Source organism: Entelurus aequoreus, linkage group LG27, assembly GCF_033978785.1.
Source record: "Entelurus aequoreus isolate RoL-2023_Sb linkage group LG27, RoL_Eaeq_v1.1, whole genome shotgun sequence".
In the NCBI taxonomy this organism is placed as follows: Eukaryota; Metazoa; Chordata; class Actinopteri; order Syngnathiformes; family Syngnathidae; genus Entelurus; species Entelurus aequoreus.
The window spans coordinates 19,578,471-19,600,313 of NC_084757.1; the positions used below are offsets into that span (position 1 = coordinate 19,578,471).

Genomic DNA, 21,843 nt, shown 5'->3' on the forward strand with positions numbered 1-21,843 from the left:
GCGGCTATACGCGAATAATCTTGCAGCACTTCCCAAAGGGCTGTTGGACTCCAAGGAAGCCAACCGAGGTTTGAAGTTATGATTAGATGAGTCATTTGGCGTAATCAAGTCTGCAAAGCTGTTTAGGTGCAATGTAGAAGTGTGTGAAATAGCTTCATTTGGGCCTCTTGGTTCCTGTAAGAGAGCTGAACAGACATCATTGGCTGCCCCGGCCCACATGTCAGGCCAATCAGATGTGGCGTGGCGCTGTAGGAGGGGGGGGGGGGTGAGAGGGAATAACCTTCGATTTGAACCATGCAGTGGCGTCACTGCACCGGCTGCTCGCAGTAAATTCCTTCAAAAAAGGGTTTACTTTTGGTATTAATGGCCGTTGTAAATTTACAGCACTCCGGTGGACGAAACAAAGGTTTTAAGAAGTCGCTCCAAACTTCCTGCAGCCGGAGTATGTATTTTGTGGTATGCTTTACCTGCAGTTGACCTAGATGGAAGGTCTATCACATTGGGCTCAAAAGTACCTCAGATAAAAATAATACAGTCGTGGTCAAAAGTTTACATACACTTGTGAAGGACATAATGTCATGGCTGTCTTGAGTTTCCAATAATTTCTACAACTTATATTTTTTTGTGATAGAGTGATTGGAGCACAACCTTGTTTGGTTCTTTATGGGTCTACTGAAAATGTGACCAAATCTGCTGGGTCAAAAGTATACATACAGCAAACATACATTATCAATTTTGGTGATGTAGAAAAGTTACAATCAAATCAAATTAGCTTCATAGCATGGCCTCTTAACTTCATGTTGACTTCTCTGAGCCCATTTAAATAAGACTCATGTGATGCAGTCATTAGACTCGGTTACAATCGCGACAATGCGAAAGTCAAAGGAACTCAGCACAGATCTGAAAAAAAATAATCATTGACTTGAACAAGTCAGCAAAGTCACTTGGAGCCATTTCAAAGCAGCTTAAGGTCCCAAGAGCAACTGTGCAGACAATTGTAAGTATAAAGTGCATGGCACAGTTTGGTCACTGCCACGATCAGGAAGAAAACGCAAGCTATCACCTGCTGCTGAGAGAAAATTGGTCAGGATGATCAAGAGTGAACCGAGAACCACCAAAAAGCAGGTCTACAATGAATTGGAAGCTGCTGGAACACAGGTGTCAGTGTCCACAGTCAAGCGTGTTTTGCACCACCATGGACTGAGAGGCTACCATGCAAGAAGGAAGCGCTTGCTCCAGAAGTGACACCTTAAGGTTCATCTAAAGTTTGCTGCTGATCACATGGACAAAGATAAGACCTTCTGGAGGAAAGTTCTGTGGTCAGATGAAGCAAAAATTGAGCTGTTTGGCCACAAACAGCTTTTTAATTTATTTTAAAAACATTTAATTTTTTATTATAATTTTTTTAAATTTACGTCAGCTGGCCAAGGTTAAAAACCTTCTTTCTAGGCAACAGTTTGAGACAGTAATCCATGCCTTTATCACATCTCGGCTGGATTACTGTAACTCTTTGTATTTTGGAATTAGTCGGTCCTCCCTCTCACGTCTGCAGCTGGTCCAAAATGCAGCTGCCCGACTTTTAACTAACACAAGAAAAAGAGAGCACATTACTCCTGTTTTAGCCTCCCTCCACTGGCTGCCTGTGTCTTTTAGAGTCCATTTTAAAATGACCTTACTCGTTTTTAAATCCTTACGTGGTCTTGCCCCACCTCACCTCTCTGAGCTGCTCCACCTCTATGCCCCCACCCGGTCCCTCAGGTCAGCTGATCAGCTGCTCCTGGGGGTACCCAAATCAAAGTGCAAGCTCAGGGGGGACAGAGCCTTCTCTGTTGCGGGCCCCAAACTCTGGAACGATCTCCCTCTCCATGTGAGCCCCTTCTTTGGCTATTTTTAAGACCCTTCTTAAAACCCATTTTTATTCACTGGCTTTTAACCCAGCATGAGACTTTAAACTGTTTTTAACTGTTTTTAACTTTTTAACTGCTTTTTATCTAACAAATTGATTTTAGGGTAATTTGTATTTGCTTTTTCAATGTGTATTTTACTTTAGTCTGTCCTTTGCCTGTATTTATTTGTGGTGTACAGCCCTTTGTTATTCAACTGTGGTTGTTTTTAAAGGGCTTTATAAATAAAGTTGGTATGGTATGGTACAATACCCAGCAATATGTTTGGAGGAGAAAAGGTGATGCCTTTAATCCCAGGAACACCATTCCTACCGTCAAGCATGGGGGTGATAGTATTATGCCCTGGGCCTGTTTTGCTTCCAATGGAACTGGTGCTTTACAGAGAGTACATGGGACAATGAAAAAGGAGGATTACCTTCAAATTCTTCAGGACAACCTAAAATCATCAGCCCGGAGGTTGGGTCTTGGGCGCAGTTTGGTGTTCCAACAGGACAATGAACCCAAACACACGTCAAAAGTGGTAAAGGAATGGCTAAATCAGGCTAGAATTAAGGTTTTAGAATGGCCTTCCCAAAGTCCTGACTCAAACGTGTGGACAATGCTGAAGAAACAAGTCCATGTCAGAAAACCAACAAATTTAGCTGAATTGCACCAATTTTTTCAAGAGGAGTGGTCAAAAATTCAACCAGAAGCTTGTGGATGGCTACCAAAAGCGCCTTATTGCAGTGAAACTTGCCAAGGGACATGTAACCAAATATTAACATTGCTGTATGTATACTTTTGACCCAGCAGATTCGGTCACATTTTCAGTAGACCCATAATAAATTCATAAAAGAACCAAACTTCATGAATGTTTTTGTGACCAACAAGTATGTGCTCCAATCACTCTATCACATTTTTTTTTTTTTTAAATTATTGGAAACTCAAGACAGCCATGACATTATGTTCTTTACAAGTGTATGTAGACTTTTGACCACGACTGTAAGTAAAGAATAAATAATAACAAAAAATGGGTCAGTAAAAGATGCAGTTGCCGAGCAGAAATGACGCACGGAATGACGTCTTTGACAAACAATAACCCCTACCACATAGTGCATAATCATATTTCCCTCTTCTTGCAGGTGCTGTTTGCCTTGAACCAAACGCTGCTACAGCACGAGAGTGTCCGAGCGGGCAGTCTGCAGGGCTCCTACACCACCGAGGACCTCATCACCCACTACAACTGCGGGGACCTCAGTTCCATCATCTTTAACCACGACACTTCGCAGGTTTGCACAGGCTACATTATCTCACGGCCAATCACACTAGGATTGGACGATAGAAATTACAAAAATTTGACCCACGATAGAGTTTTCATATCGTGATAATGCAAGTTGATGACACATTCTAGCTGTGTCTGCAAATTGGACAGTGACAAGGCGACGGCCGCGTCCTCACAGCCGTGTAGCATCCTCGCTCGCGGGTAATGTCCCTCCACAGTGGTGCTTCTAAATCACTAATCCTTGCCTCCATGGCGGAAAATAGACAAAGTTTCTGACATTATCACTGGAGGACAAGAAATAGGTAAACATGCGACACTACACACCATAGGATGATTCAAAAATCATCGTTAAAGCATAGTTTCCCACTTACAGCTTTTTTGATGATTTTGTTTTTAGTTACAAATCAGAGCCAATATAAGTTTTTAATTTTGTTTAGTTATTGTGCACTATTGACTTTGATATAAATTGTGTATGTAATAAAAGGAGTAAAGAAATTACCGTATTTTCCGGACTATAAGGCGGGCTTAAAATCCTTTTTTTCCCTCAAAACTCAACAGTGCGCCTCATAACCCGGTGCGCCTGATGTAAGGAACAATTTTGGTTGAGCATGCCCACCTCGAAGCTATTTTATTTGGTACATGGTGTAATAAGTGTGACCAGTAGATGGCAGTCAAACATAAGAGATATATGTAGACTGCACTATGATGGGACTCAAGTAAACAACACCAACATTTTAAATGTTCCATTAAAAATATAGAACATTACACACAGCGCTCAAAAATCTATCAACATTTTCTAGTATAACTTTGGTAAGCTATGAAGGATTGTTGGCGCATTCAACATACGAGTATTATTATGGTGTGTGTATAAGGTAAGACATATTATCTGGCGTTTTGTTTCGCAGTATTATGCAAAAGCAACTTTTCCTACCTTCTGGTACCTGCTGATCTGTATTTGGGATCTGCGTAAATCCTGAAAAATTGCGCGCATCCGCCTTTGTAGTCCGTGGCGTGACCGTAGTCGATGATCTTCATTCTCCGCTGTTGCCATTTCTAATAAAAGGTAGTGTAAAGTTCTTACTTATATCTGTCAGTAAACTTGCCATGAAATCCCTAAAACATACCAGTGTAGTGAGTTTATATTATTCACCCAAGAAACTTTAGTTATTAAAGTTCCGGTCGGACATATTTTCACGGGACACATTTCCGATACTGCTCTGTTATTATATAACAGTTAGCTCCATCTTTTGACACTTCTTCCACTCCCGTCCTTGCACGTTACACTGCTACAACAAATATGACGGGGAGAAGACGCTACCGAAGGTGAGCCACGTAAATAAGACCGCCCACAAAACGGCGCATCCTGAAGCGACTGTCAGAAAGCGGCTTGAAGATGATCTGTAAAACATCATCTATGCGACATTTTTACCTAAAAAAACACCATTACATGTTATGTAGACCACAAGGAAGTGTTTTACATTTTGAAAAAAATAAATAAATACCATGACTCTTTTAATGCTCCCTATAATCCGGTGCGCCTTATACAGTATATGAAAAAAGATAAAAAATAGACCATTCATCGGCAGTGCGCTTTATAATCCGATGTGCCCTATGGTCCGGAAAATACGGTATATAAATATGAATTGATATTGTTACATCGCCACCTTGTAGTTTTGGATTACACTTGAGATCAAAATGTAATCATTTAACGATCTAGAACATTTTAAGTATCAATTTGACCAATAGTGCTCCTGTAACTACTTGGTATTGGATTGGTACCCAAATGTATAGTATTGCCCAAAACTATCCAAACAACATACCGTAAGAAAGTGTTTATAGCATTTTAACAAAAGTGTGGAGGGAAACATGATAACATGATTTTAACTGTAAGTAAATCAATATTAGTTGTGAAAAAAAATATAACTTGAAATGACACAATGTTAGCTCATATGTCAGCAGCTAAATTAGGAGTCTTTGTAACCCATTTTGAAATGGTTCTATTTTAATCAATATACCACATTTTATATTGTGATATATGTCGTTATCTCAAAAGGCTGCAATATACAGTACAGGACAAACGTTTGGACACACATTCTCATTTCAATGTGTTTTCTTTATTTTCATGGCTATTTACATTGTAGATTGTCACTGAAGGCATCAAAACTATGACACCTTTGAAGGGAAAACCCTTTCAGGTGGCTACCCCTTGAAGCTCATCGAGAGAATGCCAAGAGTGTGCAAAACAGTAATCAGAGCAAAAGGTGGCTATTTTGAAGAAATTAAAATACAAAACATGTTTTCAGTTATTTCACCTTATTTTGTTAAGTACATAACTCCACATGTGTTCATTCATAGTTTTGATGCCTTCAGTGACAATCTACAATGCAAATAGTCATGAAAATAAAGAAAACCCATTGAAGGAGAAGGTGTGTCCAAACTTTTGGCCTATACTGTATATTGCAATTAGGCCTGCAACTAAAGATTAATTTGATAATCGATTAATCTGTCGATTATTACTTCGATTAATCGATTAATAATCGGATAAAAGAGACAAACTACATTTCTATCCTTTCCAGTATTTTATTGAAAAAAAACAGCATACTGGCACCATACTTATTTTGATTATTGTTTCTCAGCTGTTTGTACATGTTGCAGTTGATAAATAAAGGTTTATTTAAAAAAATAAAAAAATAAATTAAAAAAAATAACAGATTTAAAAAAAAAATTGCCTCTGCGCATGCGCATAGCATAAATCCAACGAATCGATGACTAAATTAATCGCCAACTATTTTTATAATCGATTTTAATCGATTTAATCGATTAGTTGTTGCAGCCCTAATTGCAATATAGATTTTAGGCCATATCGCCCATCGCTACACACAACACTTATTAGCCGAGAATGGATTCAAGACGGTCTTTAAAGCTGTTTCTTTTAAATAACCACAGGATTTTTTAAGCCTAAACACATCTGAAGGCAGGCTTTTTTTTCTCAATCTCATCACATATAATAGTTAAAGCTTCAACATCAACAAACATTTCCTAAAAACAGTCCAGCGTCTCGTAATGAATGCAAACTGAATAATAACCGCTTCTGCAACCACTCAACCTGACGAATGCAAACTCTACAAATCACTTCCCCTCGCTGATCTTTTATAGTCTCATTAAACCTGACATACAATGTAACCTTAACTTGACACCTGATTCACACCAGAGACCCACAAAAGAGTGTGTGAAAAAAATCCCAGATATTTTCTTTCTGCCTCTGCGTGTCAGTTTCTTGGTCTACGTCCATACGTCTTTCTAACTGGGTCGGACCCTCGGGAGCTTGTTTCACCACTCCGATCACCTGCAGTGGCCACCAGTTGTGTCTTGTGTGGGCTTTTTCTATCAGTAACAAAGTGAAGTGAAGTGAAGTGAATTATATTTATATAGCGCTTTTCTCTAGTGACTCAAAGCGCTTTACATAGTGAAACCCAATATCTAAGTTACATTTAAGCCGGTGTGGGTGGCACTGGGAGCAGGTGGGTAAAGTGTCTTGCCCAAGGACACAACAGCAGTGACTAGGATGGCGGAAGCGGGGATCGAACCTGCAACCCTCAGGTTGCTGGCACAGCCGCTCTACCAACAGAGCTATACCGCCACAAATGTGTCGTTAATGCATTGACATGTGCAGCACATGCTGGAACCATCAGACGTCTGTTTGTGTGCATATACGTTAGAGATAGTGTTGTCCCGATACCAATATTTTGGTACCGGTACCAAAATTATTTTGATACTTTGTTACTTTTCTTAATAAAGGGGACCACAAAACATTGCATTATTGGCTTTATTTTAACAAAAGATCTTAGGGTACATTAAACATATGTTTCTTATTGCAAGTTTGTCCTTAAATGAAATAGTGAACATACAAGACAACTTGTCTTTTAGTAGTAAGTAAGCAAACAAAGGCTCCTAATTTAGCTGCTGACATATGCAGTAACATATTGTGTCATTTATCATTCTATTATTTTGTCAAAATTATTATGGACAAGTGGTAGAAAATGAATTATTAATCTATTGTTCATTTACTGTTAATATCTGCTTACTTTCTCTTTTAACATGTTCTATCTACACTTCTGTTAAAATGTAATAATCACTTATTCTTCTGTTGTTTGATACATTACATTAGTTTTGGATGATACCACAAATTTGGGTATCAATTCGATACCAAGTAGTTACAGGATCATACATTGGTCATATTCAAAGTGCTCATGTGTCCAGGGACATATTTCCTGAGTTTATAAACATAATATACATTTAAAAAAAACGAAAGAAGATGTTGTGATGCCAAAAAGTATCGATGTAATCATAGTAGTATCGACTAGATACGCTCCTGTGCTTTATATCATTACAGTGGATGTCAGGTGTGGATCCACCAATGGCGTTTGTGTACATTGTGACGCCAGTGAGCTACGGTGTGTAGTGAAGAATGTTTAGCTATTTCTCAATGATACTTGTGAGAAACTCACTTTATTTGTCGCCATGGAGACAAGGATTAGTGATTTAGAAGTAGCTACAACACTGCCAACCAGGGATGGACTTTAGCCGCTAGCTAGCTAGCCATGTCTTAAAGCACCTCTTCCTGAGGGCGTTTCAGTGTTATAAATTCACCTTTATCGTTAGTTTTTAAGCCAAAATGCGTCCATTCTCCCTTTTCTGTCTACACACTGTGTCTGCTTGTAAGTACTCCGTGATTGTGCGCTGCCGAACATGCTACTCTGCTCGTAAACCAGCAATGACACGACGGGGGGACAGGAGGGATGGGGGACCGGTACTTTTTAGAGGCAGTATAGTACTGAATATGATTCATTAGCATCGCGGTACTGTACTAATACCGGTATACCGTACAACCCTAATACACACACACACACAAATACACACAACGTCGGATAACACAAGAAACTAACCGCTTAAGTAGGTGTGATTGAGCCAGATGTCGATAAAATAAATTTTTAAACAAGACAACATATTTTTTTGTTTATTTTTCTATTGTTTACAAACTCAGGATTTAAGTCTCTGGATTAGGGCTGCAACAACTAATCGATTAAAATCAATTCTAAAAATAGTTGGCGATTAATTTAGTCATCTATTCGTTGGATCTATGCTATGCGCATGCGCAGAGGCAATTTAAAAAAAATAAAAATGTATAATTTATTTTTATTTTTTTATAAACCTTTATTTATAAACTGCAACATGTACACACAGCTGAGAAACAATAATCAAAATAAGTATGGTGCCGGTATGCTGTTTTTTTTCAATAAAATACTGGAAAGGATAGAAATGTAGTTTGTCTCTTTTATCCGATTATTAATCGATTAATCGAAGTAATAATCGACAGATTAATCGATTAACAAATTAATCGTTAGTTGCAGCCCTACTCTGGATACAGGAAGGCTTTGAGGGCAAACACCAAATTATTTAAATAGGAGCCACTAGTATTTTTTGCTTTTGTTTAGTTAATTGTGCACAAACCGCTTTATTTTGTTAAATAAACGGTATGTAACATGTAATATCACAAATTTAATACGTCATCTGATTGACAAAAATACTAACAAATTTTACATTCACTAATAAACTTTATAGAAATGTTTTATTGTGTTTCCTTTTTTTCTATAAAACATTTTCAGTTCTATAATCTATTGTCAAAGTATCGGATTGGGGCTCGAAATTGAATCGGATCTGAGGCCAAAAAAATCGGATGGAATTGGAAACTAAAAGAAACTTTGATCGGGACTTCCCTAATTAGAATTTAGATATTGGTTTAGTGTCTGACAAAATGTCAATGCATGAAGTATCGCAATTTACAGTCGAATCTCCAAAGTCAGGAGCCCCTTGACGTTGTAGAATTCATACTTATATGAATATGTCCCTTTATTTAGAGGCAATGATTAATAAAGGAGGAATATAATAAGCAGTGGGGACTGAAATTGGTGCCACATGTTGGTTTGCATCCATACATTTCCAAATATAAGACCACTTGTCTTTTTGTCTGATTATACTGCAGGCCAAAATGGACTAAATCTGTTTTTCTTCCAGCTGACTGTTTAGTTTACAAATAAAATTGTTATTTATTATAAAACCCAAAAGCAGTGAAGTTGGCAAGTTGTGTAAATCGTAAATAAAAACAGAATACAATGAAATGCTAATCCTTTTCAATTTATATTCAAATAATAGACGGCAAAGACAAGATATTTAATATTCGAACTGAGAAACAATTTTTTCTTGCAAATAATCATTAATTTAGAATTTAATGGCAGCAACACATTGCAAAAAAGTTGGCACAGGGGCATTTTTACCACTGTGTTACATGGCCTTTCCTTTTAACAACACTCAGTAAACGTTTGGGAACTGAGGAGACCAATTTTTGAAGCTTTTCAGGTGGAATTCTTTCCCATTCTTGCTTGATGTACAGCTTAAGTTGTTCAACAGTCCAGGATCTCCGTTGTGGAATTTTAGGCTTCATAATGCGCCACACATTTTCAATGGGAGACAGGTCTGGACTACAGGCAGGCCAGTCTAGTACCTGCACTCTTTTACTATGAAGCCACGCTGTTGTAACACGTGACTTGGCATTGTCTTGCTGAAATAAGCAGGGGCGCCCATGATAACGTTGCTTGGATGTCAACATATGTTGCTCCAAAACCTGTATGTACCTTTCAGCATTAATGGTGCCTTCACAGATGTGTAAGTTACCCATGCCTTGGGCACTAATACACCCCCATACCTTCACAGATGCTGGCTTTTGAACTTTGCTCCTATAACAATCCGGATGGTTCTTTTCCTTTTTGTTCCGGAGGACACGACGTCCACAGTTTCCAAAAACAATTTGAAATGTGGACTCGTCAGACCACAGAACACTTTTCCACTTTGCATCAGTCCATCTTAGATGAGCTCGGGCCCAGCGAAGCCGGCGGTGTTTCTGGGTGTTGTTGATAAATGGCTTTCGCTTTGCATAGTAGAGTTTTAACTTGCACTTACAGATGTAGCGACCAACTGTAGTTACTGACAGTGGTTTTCTGAAGTGTTCCTGAGCCCATGTGGTGATATCCTTTACACACTGATGTCGGTTTTTGATGCAGTACCGCCTGAGGGATCCAAGGTCACGGGCTTAGCTGCTTACGTGCAGTGATTTCTCCAGATTCTCTGAACCTTTTGGTGATATTACGGACCGTAGATGGTGAAATCCCTAAATTCCTTGCAATAGCTGGTTGAGAAATGTTGTTCTTAAACTGTTTGACAATTTGCTCACGCATTTGTTCACAAAGTGGTGACCCTCGCCCCATCCTTGTTTGTGAATGACTGAGCATTTCATGGAAGCTGCTTTTATACCCAATCATGGCACCCACCTGTTCCCAATTAGCCTGTTCACCTGTGGGATGTTCCAAATAAGGGTTTGATGAGCATTCTACAACTTTCTCAGTCTTTTTTGCCACTTGTGCCAGCTTTTTTGAAACATGTTGCAGTCATCAAATTCTAAATGAGCTAATATTTGCAAAACATAACAAAGTTTTCCAGTTTGAACATTAAGTATCTTGTTTTTGCAGTGTATTCAATTGAATATAGGTTGAAAAGGATTAGCAAATCATTGTATTCTGTTTTTATTTACGATTTACACAACGTGCCAACTTCACTGGTGACTCATGTGGCCCAAATCTGATGCGCAAATGTCAGATTTGAAGCACTTTGGAGAGTTTAGACTGGCAAAAAAATGTTTGATCTGTCCCTTGAAGGCCAAAAAAATCATATTTGTCTCATATAAGTATTTTTTTATGGACAAAAAATGATTGTATTCGGTTCAATACAGTACAATTTTGAGACATGCCTTTTTTAAATGCCTTACCACAATAACTTTGAAACATTTCTTTCCCTGACAGTTGCCTCACTTCATCAACAGCTCCCTACCAGCTCACGACCGCACCACGGCCCAGCAGATTGACAGCTACTTCCGCCAGGAGCTCATCTACAAGCGCAACGAGCGCATGGCACGCCGCGTGTCCGCCCTGCTGCAGAGGAACCCCAACCAGTCCTACTTTTTCGCCTTTGGTGCAGGTGAGGAAAACTACAGAATAATTGTTTGTTTGCACTCAAATCCACACGATGGTTCTAAGGCCTTTGGCATGGACATGTGATTTTTTAATGCATTTTAACACACACACACACACACACACACACACACACACACACACACACACACACACACACACACACACACACACACACACACATACACACACACACACACACATTCACGCACACACACATACACACACATTCTTGTATTTGTTACTTTCTTTAGACCTCCGAATAATGCCTACCTCTTTAGGACCACCCTTTCTGGAGATATAAAGATTTGTATTTACATGCAGCCGAGATAGGCTACAGCACCCCCGCGACCTTGAAAGGGGCAAGCGGTAGAAAATGGATTGATGGATGGAATAATATGTACATATTATGCAAACATAATTAAACTTGTGAAAAATGAGTTGGAATTTCACATGAAAAAGGTCACAATTTCACAAGAAAAACGTAGAATTTTGGCAGTATTATAACACAAGTCGTCATTTTACTCAACGCAAGTCAAAAGTTTACAAGAAAAACTGAACATTTGTGCAATATTATCATAAAAGTCGGAATTTTACTCAATCACAGTTGCAAATTTACAAGAAAAAGCTTTTAATTTTGGCAATTTTATGTAAAGAGTCGTCCTTTTACTCGACAAAAGTCACAATTTTATCAGACAACTGTAAGATGTTGGCAATATTACAATAATAATCAGAATTTTACTTGGCAAAATTGTGACACAAGTCTTAATTATACTCAAAAAATGTCGCTATTTTACAAGAACAACAAAAAAATTGGCAATATTGTGATAGAAGTCAGAATTTTATATGACAAATGTCGCCATTTTGCATTAAAAAGTAATAATTTTATGAGAAAATATTGCAACATTACAGAAAAAATATGACAAAATTGTTCCCAATTTTATAAGAAAAAACTCGACACATTGTGAGAAAAAGACTGCTTTTAGTTAATTCATTATTTTTGTAATTGTTTTATTTGTTATTGGTTTTTATTCTTCATTATTTACTTCAAGTTATTGCAGTATGTCTCAATATACATATTTATTTTATTTTTTTAAATTAATTTTGGCCAAAGGGGGGGCAATTTCAATTTCTTACACACACTTATTACATATATTGGCCAGAGGGGCATCACTGCAAATTTTTACACACACTTGTTATTTCATATGTTGACCAGAGGGGGGGCACTTTTAAAACAGACACACAGTCAATTTGAAAAATCCCTCCTTTTTGGGACCACCCTAATTTTGATAGATTTCACCACCAGGGGTGCAAATGAGACATTCTCTATTAGATGCAATGGTTTTCCGTATTGGGACCATAATTTATGTCCTAACTTGTTCACCGGTCCTCATATGGAAGGTACTTTTCGTTGTTGATGTCTCAAGATGGGTAGAAATACAAGAACGCGCACACACACACACACACACACACACACACACACACACACACACACACACACACACACACACACACACACACACACACACACACACACACACACACACACACACACACACACACACACACACACTCACACACAAACACACTCTTGTATTTGTTGCGTTCTTGAGACCTCCAAATAATGCCTAACTCTTTAGGACCACCCTTTTTAGATATATAAAGATTTGTATTCACAACATTAATAATATATACATACTATGCAAACATAAAAACATTTGTGAAAAATGAGTAGGAATGAGTCACAATTTTACAAGAACCACTTAGAATTTTGGCAGTATTATAATACAAGTCGTAATTTTACTCAACGTAAGTCAAAATTTTACAAGAAAAATTTAACATTTGTGCAATATTATGATAAAAGTTGGAATTTTACTCAATAACAGTCGCAATTTTACAAGAAAAAGCTTTGAATTTTGGCAATTTTATGAAAAGAGTCGTAGTTTTATTCGACAAAAGTTACAATTTTATAAGAAAACTTAAAAATGTTGGCAATATTATAATAATAATCATAATTTTACTTGACAAAAATCATAATTTTCTCAAAAAATTTCACTCTTTTACAAGAACAACAAAAAAATAGGCAATATTGTGATAAAAGTCAGAATTTTATAGGACAAATGTCCCCATTTTGCATTTAAAAAGTAATAATGATTGTTCTTATTAATTTTGGCCAAAGGGGGCGCATTTTGATTTCTTACACACACTTGTTATTACATATGTTGGCCAGAGGGGGAGCACTTCACATTTTTACACACACTTGTTATTTCATATGTTGACCAGAGGAGGAGCACTTTTAAAACAGACACACAGTCAATTTGAAAAATCCCTACTTTTTGGGACCACCCTAATTTTGATAGATTTCACCACCAGGGGTGCAAAAGAGACATTCTCTATTAGATTCAATGGTTTTCCGTATTGGGACCATGATTTATGTCCTAATTTGTTCCCCGGTCCTCATATGGAATGTACTTTTCCTTGTTGATGTCTCAAGAAGGGTAGAAATACAAGAACACACACACACACACACACATATTTGTTACGTTCTTGACACTTCCAAATAATGCCTAACTCTTTAGGACCACCCTTCTTAGATATATAAAGATTTGCATTTACAACATTAATAATATATACATACTATGCAAACATAAAAAAACTTGTGAAAAATGAGTTGGAATTTTACAAGAAAAAGGTCACAATTTTACAAGAACAACTTAGAATTTTGGCAGTATTATAATACAAGTCGTAATTTTACTCAACGCAGGTCAAAATTTTACAAGAAAAATTTAACATTTGTGCAATATTATTATAAAAGTTGGAATTTTACTCAATAACAGTCGCAATTTTACAAGAAAAAGCTTTGAATTTTGGCAATTTTATGAAAAGAGTTGTAGTTTTACTCGACAAAAGTCACACTTTTATAAGAAAACTTAAAAATGTTGGCAATATTATAATAATAATCGGAATTTTACCAGACAAAAAATCATAATTTTACTCAAAAAATTTCACTATTTTACAAGAACAACAAAAAAATAGGCAATATTGTGATAAAAGTCAGAGTTTTATAGGATAAATGTCGCCATTTTGCATTAAAAAGTAATAATGATTGTTTTAATTAATTTTGGCCAAAGGGGGCGCATTTTGATTTCTTACACACACTTGTTATTTCATATGTTGACCAGAGGGGGAGCACTTTTAAAACCGACACAGTCAATTTGAAAAATCCCTCCTTTTTGGGACCACCCTAATTTTGATATATTTCACTACCAGGAGTACACATAAGACATTCTCTATCAGTTGCAATGGTTTTCCGTATTGGGACCAAGATTTATGTCCTAATTTGTTCCCCGGTCCTCATATGGAATGTACTTTTCCTTGTTGATGTCTCAAGAAGGGTAGAAATACAAGAACACACACACACACACGCACACACACACACACACACACACACACACGCTTACAGTTAAAAGTCTCAATTACAGCTCGTTCCCACCTTACAAATGAACCATGAGCTGTTTGTTTCAATTAGCATTCCTCGCTAATGCTTCTTGAATTGTGTTTCTCCTGAGGGAAGTGTGTGCATGTGTGTGTGTGTTACACTTTCTACAAACAGGTAGTGCATGCTTTTGAGTGAGCTGGCTATTGCCTTAGAATAGTGCCGAAATTCTCGCCTATAATAAACACGCGCATGGCGTCATTTTGACATACATGGTTGTGCCTTTGAGGTCGCAAGGGCAAATTTTGATCACAAACCCCGTTTCCATATGAGTTGGGAAATTGGGTTAGATGTAAATATAAACGGAATACAATGATTTGCAAATCATTTTCAACCCATATTCAGTTGAATATGCTACAAAGACAACATATTTGATGTTCAAACTGATAAACATTTTTTTTTTTGGGAAATAATCATTAACTTTAGAATTTGATGCCAGCAACACGTGACAAAGAAGTTGGGAAAGGTGGCAATAAATACTGATACAGTTGAGGAATGCTCATCAAACACTTATTTGGAACATCCCACAGGTGAACAGGCAAATTGTGAACAGGTGGGTGCCATGATTGGGTATAAAAGTAGATTCCGTGAAATGCTCAGTCATTCACAAACAAGGATGGGGCGAGGGTCACCACTTTGTCAACAAATGCGTGAGCAAATTGTTGAACAGTTTAACAAAAACCTTTCTCAACCAGCTATTGCAAGGAATTTAGGGATTTCACCATCTACGCTCCGTAATATCATCAAAGGGTTCAGAGAATCTGGAGAAATCACTGCACGTAAGCAGCTAAGCCCGTGACCTTCGATCCCTCAGGCTGTACTGCATCAACAAGCGACATCAGAGTGTAAAGGATATCACCACATGGGCTCAGGAACACTTCAGAAACCCTCTGTCAGTAACTACAGTTGGTCGCTACATCTGTAAGTGCAAGTTAAAACTCTCCTATGCAAGGCGAAAACCGTTTATCAACAACACCCGGAAACGCCGTCAGCTTCGCTGGGCCTGAGCTCATCTAAGATGGACTGATACAAAGTGGAAAAGTGTTCTGTGGTCTGACGAGTCCACATTTCAAATTGTTTTTGGAAACTGTGGACGTCGTGTCCTCCGGACCAAAGAGGAAACTTTAGTCAACTCACAGCCATTATTGTTCAAATCGCTGGCAACACAGGTGAGGACACCTCACAGTGAACCTGTACAAATTAAGTTTGATGAACCACAGCTCCTCTGTGGCATCAACACTCATGCAGCCCTAGACCATGACACAATTACCACCTTGCAGGTACTCATTTGTGTTAACAGATATTTAGTCATGGCTATCAATACATAGAGGCATAAAGTATGGGAAGTTTATAGTTTTATAAAGATACAAGTGTTTCAAACTGTAAGTTAATTTAATGCAAAATACCTAATGAGTCGCGTTTTTAAATGAGTTTTTCTTATGCTCAAATCACAAAGCTTCCTGTCTCACTTGAGCTTCAGATGTTTGGCCCGTCGCTGGTTTTGGCTTTAAAAAGCTGTGAAGTTTTATCCGCCACTCGATGCCATGGAGCACCAAACGACAGCCTGGGTAGCACATTTTTTCCAGAATAGCACACTGAAATCCCGTCTGTTCTTACTTAACTGACTTTAAGGCACAAACCGCAAAACAACTTTGGGGTTTAGAGAATGTGTAAAAAGTATTGAGGATTTAACCAGACGTGTTTTAGAATTAGAAAAAGATCAGAGGACGTAGGAGGAACAATAACATGGTTATTGAAGATAAATATTCATGGTTAGTTTGTGTATCGTGTCACCTCCTCTTCTAACTTTGTGGGGACAATTTGGTCAAGACTCTTCCAACAAGGCCCTTAATGGCATGCTTGGATGGTTTTGGCGTGGAAGAACACCTGCATGGAAGTAGTGATTGCCATTGCCTCTCCTCAAATGCACAAAATTCCCACAGACACAATCCAAAATATTGTAGAAAGTCAAGAACCTGATCGTATAGTCCAGGGGTCGGCAACCCAAAACGTTGAAAGAGCCATATTGGACCAAAACTACAAAAAACTAATCTGTCTGGAGTCGCAAAAAATGAAAAGCCGTATATAAATCTTAAAATGAAGGAAACACATGAAGTGTCTATATTAGCTATAATAGCCTACTATCACAATGAGTACCGTATTTTCCGCACCATAAGCTGCACCTAAAAACCACAATTTTTCTCAAAAGCAGACAGTGCGGCTAATAACCCGGTGCGCCTTATATATGGATTAATATTCATATTTATTTTCATAAAGTTTAGGTCTCGCAACTACGGTAAACAGCCGCCATCTTTTTCCCCGTAAAAGAGGAAGCGCTTCTTCTTCTACGGTAAGCAACCGCCCCCATAGAAGAGGAAGCGCTTCTTCTTCTACTGTAAGCAACCGCCAGGGTGAGCACCCGCCCCCGTAGAAGAAGAAGCGCGCGGATATTACCTTTCATTTCATTTGTGTGTTTCTGTAAAGACAACAAAATGTCTCCTACTAAGAGACACGCGTACAAGGTTCCACTGACTTTTGATATTCCTGTGAACCGCACTGTGGATACAACGGGAGCACGTACGGTGAATATTCGCACCACAGGGAATGAGAAGTCGTCCTACTGTGGTTCTAGCTTGCCATGCTAACGGCCAGAAACTTCCACCCACGGTGATATTTAAAAGGAAGACCTTGCCAAAAGAGAACTTTCCAGCCGGCGTCATCATAAAAGCTATCTCGAAGGGATGGATGGATGAAGAAAAGATGAGCGAGTGGTTGATAGACGTTTACGCGAAGACACCGGGTGACTTTTTTCACGCAGCGCCGTTCCTGTTGATCTACGACTGCATGCGCGTCCACATCATCGATGGTGTCAAAAAACAAGTGAAGCACACCAAAGAAGAAGAATTCGAGGGATTTGTGGATGAGTAATAACTTCAGAAAGTGAGCTTTAAATGTTTATTTTGTGTGTTGTGTGACACTAACGTATGAGCAACGTCGAGTTATTGATGTTGCTATTGCTCTGCACTATTTTGAGTGTTACTATTTTTGTGATTGCACATTTGTACATTACATTTTGGGAGTGAACAGAGTTGTTAGAACGCTGGTTTGTAATATATTATTAAAGTTTGACTGACCTATCTGACTGTTTTGTTGACATTCCCTTTAGCGTAGCGTAGGTGCGGCTAATAGCACGGGGCGGCTAATAGGTAAACAAAGTTTTGAAATATTCCGTTCATTAAACGTGCGGCTAATAACACGGGGCGCCTTATGGTGCGGAAAATACGGTATGTGTCGCGGGCTGAAGCAAATCTTCGTTGACAAAAATGTTGAAATGTAATATTTATTTTACACATTATACATTTAAAGACCTACTGAAACCCACTACTACCGACCACGCAGTCTGATAGTTTATATATCAATGATGAAATCTTAACATTGCAACACATGCCAATACGGCCGGGTTAACTTATAAAGTGCAATTTTAAATTTCCCGCTAAACTTCCGGTTGAAAACGTCTATGTTTCCTTGCCCGTATGTGGGCTCTGTACCGAGGATGTCGTTGTGGCTTGTACAGCCCTTTGAGACACTTGTGATTTAGGGCTATATAAATAAATATTGCTTGATTGATTGATTGATACTATGACGTATGCGTGTGACGTCAATCGTTGAAGCGGAAGTATAGGTACAACATTGTATCCGATACAAAAAGCTCTGTTTTCATCGCAAAATTCCACAGTATTCTGGACATCTGTGTTGGTGAATCTTTTGCAATTTGTTTAATGAACAATGAAGACTGCAAAAAAGAAAGTTGTAGGTGGGATCGGTGTATTAGTGGCTGGCTGCAGCAACACAACCAGGAGAACTTTGGGATGGATAGCAGACGCGCTAGCCGCCGACCTCACCTTGACTTCCTCCGTCTCCGGGCCGCCGACCGCATCTATGATCGGGTGAAGTACTTCGTCGCTCCGTCGATCGCTGGAACGCAGGTGAGCACGGGTGTTGGTGAGCAGATGAGGGCAGGCTGGCGTAGGTGGAGCGCTAATGTTTTTAGCATAGCTCTGTGAGGTCCCGTTGCTAAGTTAGCTTCAATGGCGTCGTTAGCAACAGCATTGTTAAGCTTCGTCAGGCTGGAAAGCATTAACCGTGTAGTTACATGTCCATGGTTTAATAGTATTGTTGATTTTCTGTCTATCCTTCCAGTCAGGGGTTTATTTATTTTGTTTCTATCTGCATTTAAGCCCGATGCTATCACGTTAGCTCCGTAGCTAAAGTGTTTCACTGATGTATTGTCGTGGAGATAAAAGTCACTGTGAATGTCCATTTCGCGTTCTCGACTCTCATTTTCAAGAGGATATAGTATCCGAGGTGGTTTAAAATACAAATCCGTGATCCACAATAGAAAAAGGAGAAAGTGTGGAATCCTATGAGCCCTTGTACCTAAGTTACGGTCAGAGCGAAAAAAGATACGTCCTGCACTGCACTCTAGTCCTTCACTCTCACGTTCCTCATCCACGAATCTTTCATCCTCGCTCAAATTAATGGGGTAATCATTACTTTCTCGGTCCAAATCGCTCTCGCTGCTGGTGTAAACAATGGGGAAATGTGAGGAGCCCTTCAACTTGTGACGTCCGGTACAGGCAAGGCTTTTTTTATCAGCGACCAAAAGTTGCGAACTTTATCGTCAAGGTTCTCTACTAAATCCTTTCAGCAAAAATATGGCAATATCGCGAAATGATCAAGTATGACACATAGAATGGATCTGCTATCCCCGTTTGAATAAAAAAAAAATCATTTCAGTAGGCCTTTAAACAAAAACCATACTAAAACAAACAAAAAAATTTTTCCCCCATCTTTTTCCATTTTCAATCCTTTTTTAAAAATGCTCCTGGGAGCCGCGGGTTGCTGACCCCCGGGATAGTCAATAAGAGGACATAATGAACACACGTGTGTTACCAGAGGAGTGCAAGCTATTATAGCCAACTCAATATTTATTTCCTGTGTGTGTCTTAGCCATGTTTTGAGTGATAAACATGCAAGCGTCCATGTAGTCCCATAAAAATAATAGAGTTGTAATATACTAAAATCTGTGTTATGCACTGCACAACCACTATGCTAGGGGTCGGCAACCAAAAACGTTGAAAGAGCCATATCGGACCAAAAATACAAAAAACAAATCTGTCTGGAGCCGCAAAAAATGAAAAGCCGTTTATAAATCTTATAATGAAGGCAACACATGACGTAAATGTTTATATTAGCTATAATAGCCTACTATCAAAATGACTATGTGTCGCAGGCTGAAGCAAATCTTCGTTGACAGAAATGTTAAAATATAATATTTATTTTACACATTTTTACAACATTAGAAACCATTAGTAAATCAGAGGCTACTCAGAAGGTGAGATAACTCCTGGAAATTACTGGCTTTTAATGGCCAAATGTATAGATGTGTGTGTCCAAGTTAAAGGAAACGGCAGGCTGTCTTCTTGTAATAGATTTATTACAATCTTTGGCAAGCTAAGTGATGTTTGCTGTGGTCTGGAACAACATGGCACACAAACAACAATCAGAAATGCAGCCAATATTTCATATAGAAAATGTGTCATGAGACACGCAAAACTAAATTATATACAAAGAGGATAAAAGTAAAGGATATTAAATGAGCTCAAAAATACCTCCAAATGAGGCATAATAATACAGCTAGCCTAAATAGCATATTAGCATTGATTAGCTTGCGGTCCTGCAGTGACCAAGTATGCCTGATTAGCACTCCAACATGTCAATAACATCAACAAAGCTCACCTTGGTGCATTCACGCACAACATAAAATGTTTGGAGGACAAAATGAGACAGAGTGGAATATTTTACATGTAAAGAAACTGTTGCGTCACAGTCCACACCATGGTGAGTTCAAGAACCGCCGAAATTAGTAGGACAAAACGATGTTCACCAAATACTCTCATCAGTGAAGCATACACACAAACATATTAAACAGTGGGCTTTCTAACGATTGGGAAGGTTTGTGTCATGTTTGTCCTCAAACAAAAAATATACTAAAATACCCCATCTTTTTTCATTTTCAATCCTTTCTTCAAAATGCTCCAGGGAGCCACTAGGGCGGCACTAAAGAGCCGCATGCGGCTCGACAGCCGCGGGTTGCTGACCCCCGCACTATGCCAATACAATAATGTGCATACACAGTAACCAGTTCAGAGTGGAGAACAAAAACAGTCGGAAAAAGCGGCAACGAGGTCAAGACCCTCTCTAGTTACATCTGTCCAATGCAGGAGTTTTTACTTAGGGTAATTAAACTATACGACATGTGTATAAAGTGGCTCAGCCTGAAAATCCATCTTTGTCCACTCTTGCACACCTACACCTTCCTGACTGGAAGTACCTTTTTGTGCAGAAAAAAACCCTCACATCTAAGTACATCTGCATACTGTACATTGTTTTAAGTTATTCCCTTTCTCTAACAGCTTCTTAATGCAAATGGCAGAGTACCCCAAACTGTTCCAGAAGTGAATTACAGTAGGGACGGGAGTCATATGGCCCTATTCCTGGGTGGATCTCAAATGAAAGGAAGAAAGGGGTTGATTGTTTTGCAATGCTGAAAATGATGGAAAGTGCGACTCTATACAGCAGCTGACGCTGGGGTCAAAGTTGGATTTGCCACAAAACATGTTTTAACTTATATAACACTTTACTGCCATCTGGTGGTTAAAGTGGATAGTGCACCCCCAATTATTCACGTTTCATGTGTCAGGTAAACCGTGACCAATGGGGCGAATGGGGATTCGTATGGCCAAATGATATTCACTTGTGTATCCACCTTTTGCCATAAAAGGATCCCTAACTAATATCAAGCAGCAGAATTAAAAATTGCATTTGTGTCCTAATAATGGGGTCTTTTTAAGTTAATTTAAATTTAAGTTACCATATTTTCTGGACCATAGGGCGCACCGGATTATAAGGCCGATGAATGGTATATTTTTGATCTTTTTTCATAAATAAAGGCGCACCGGATTATAGGGCGCATTAAAGGCCTACTGAAACCCACTACTACCGACCACGCAGTCTGATAGTTTATATATCGATGATGAA

At 38.7% G+C, this 21,843-nt stretch overlaps 1 protein-coding gene across 2 annotated transcripts in view; it reads left to right on the forward strand.

Annotated features, from left to right (window-relative positions):
* The window catches only part of trabd2b (TraB domain containing 2B), a 217,944-nt gene that overhangs the window by 131,786 nt on the left and 64,315 nt on the right, over positions 1-21,843 (forward strand). For both annotated transcript variants that reach the window (XM_062038890.1, XM_062038891.1), the window contains exons 3-4: positions 3,026-3,172; positions 11,079-11,253. In XM_062038890.1, coding sequence (XP_061894874.1) covers positions 3,026-3,172; positions 11,079-11,253 — 322 coding nt within the window. The remainder of the gene's footprint in view (positions 1-3,025; positions 3,173-11,078; positions 11,254-21,843) is intronic.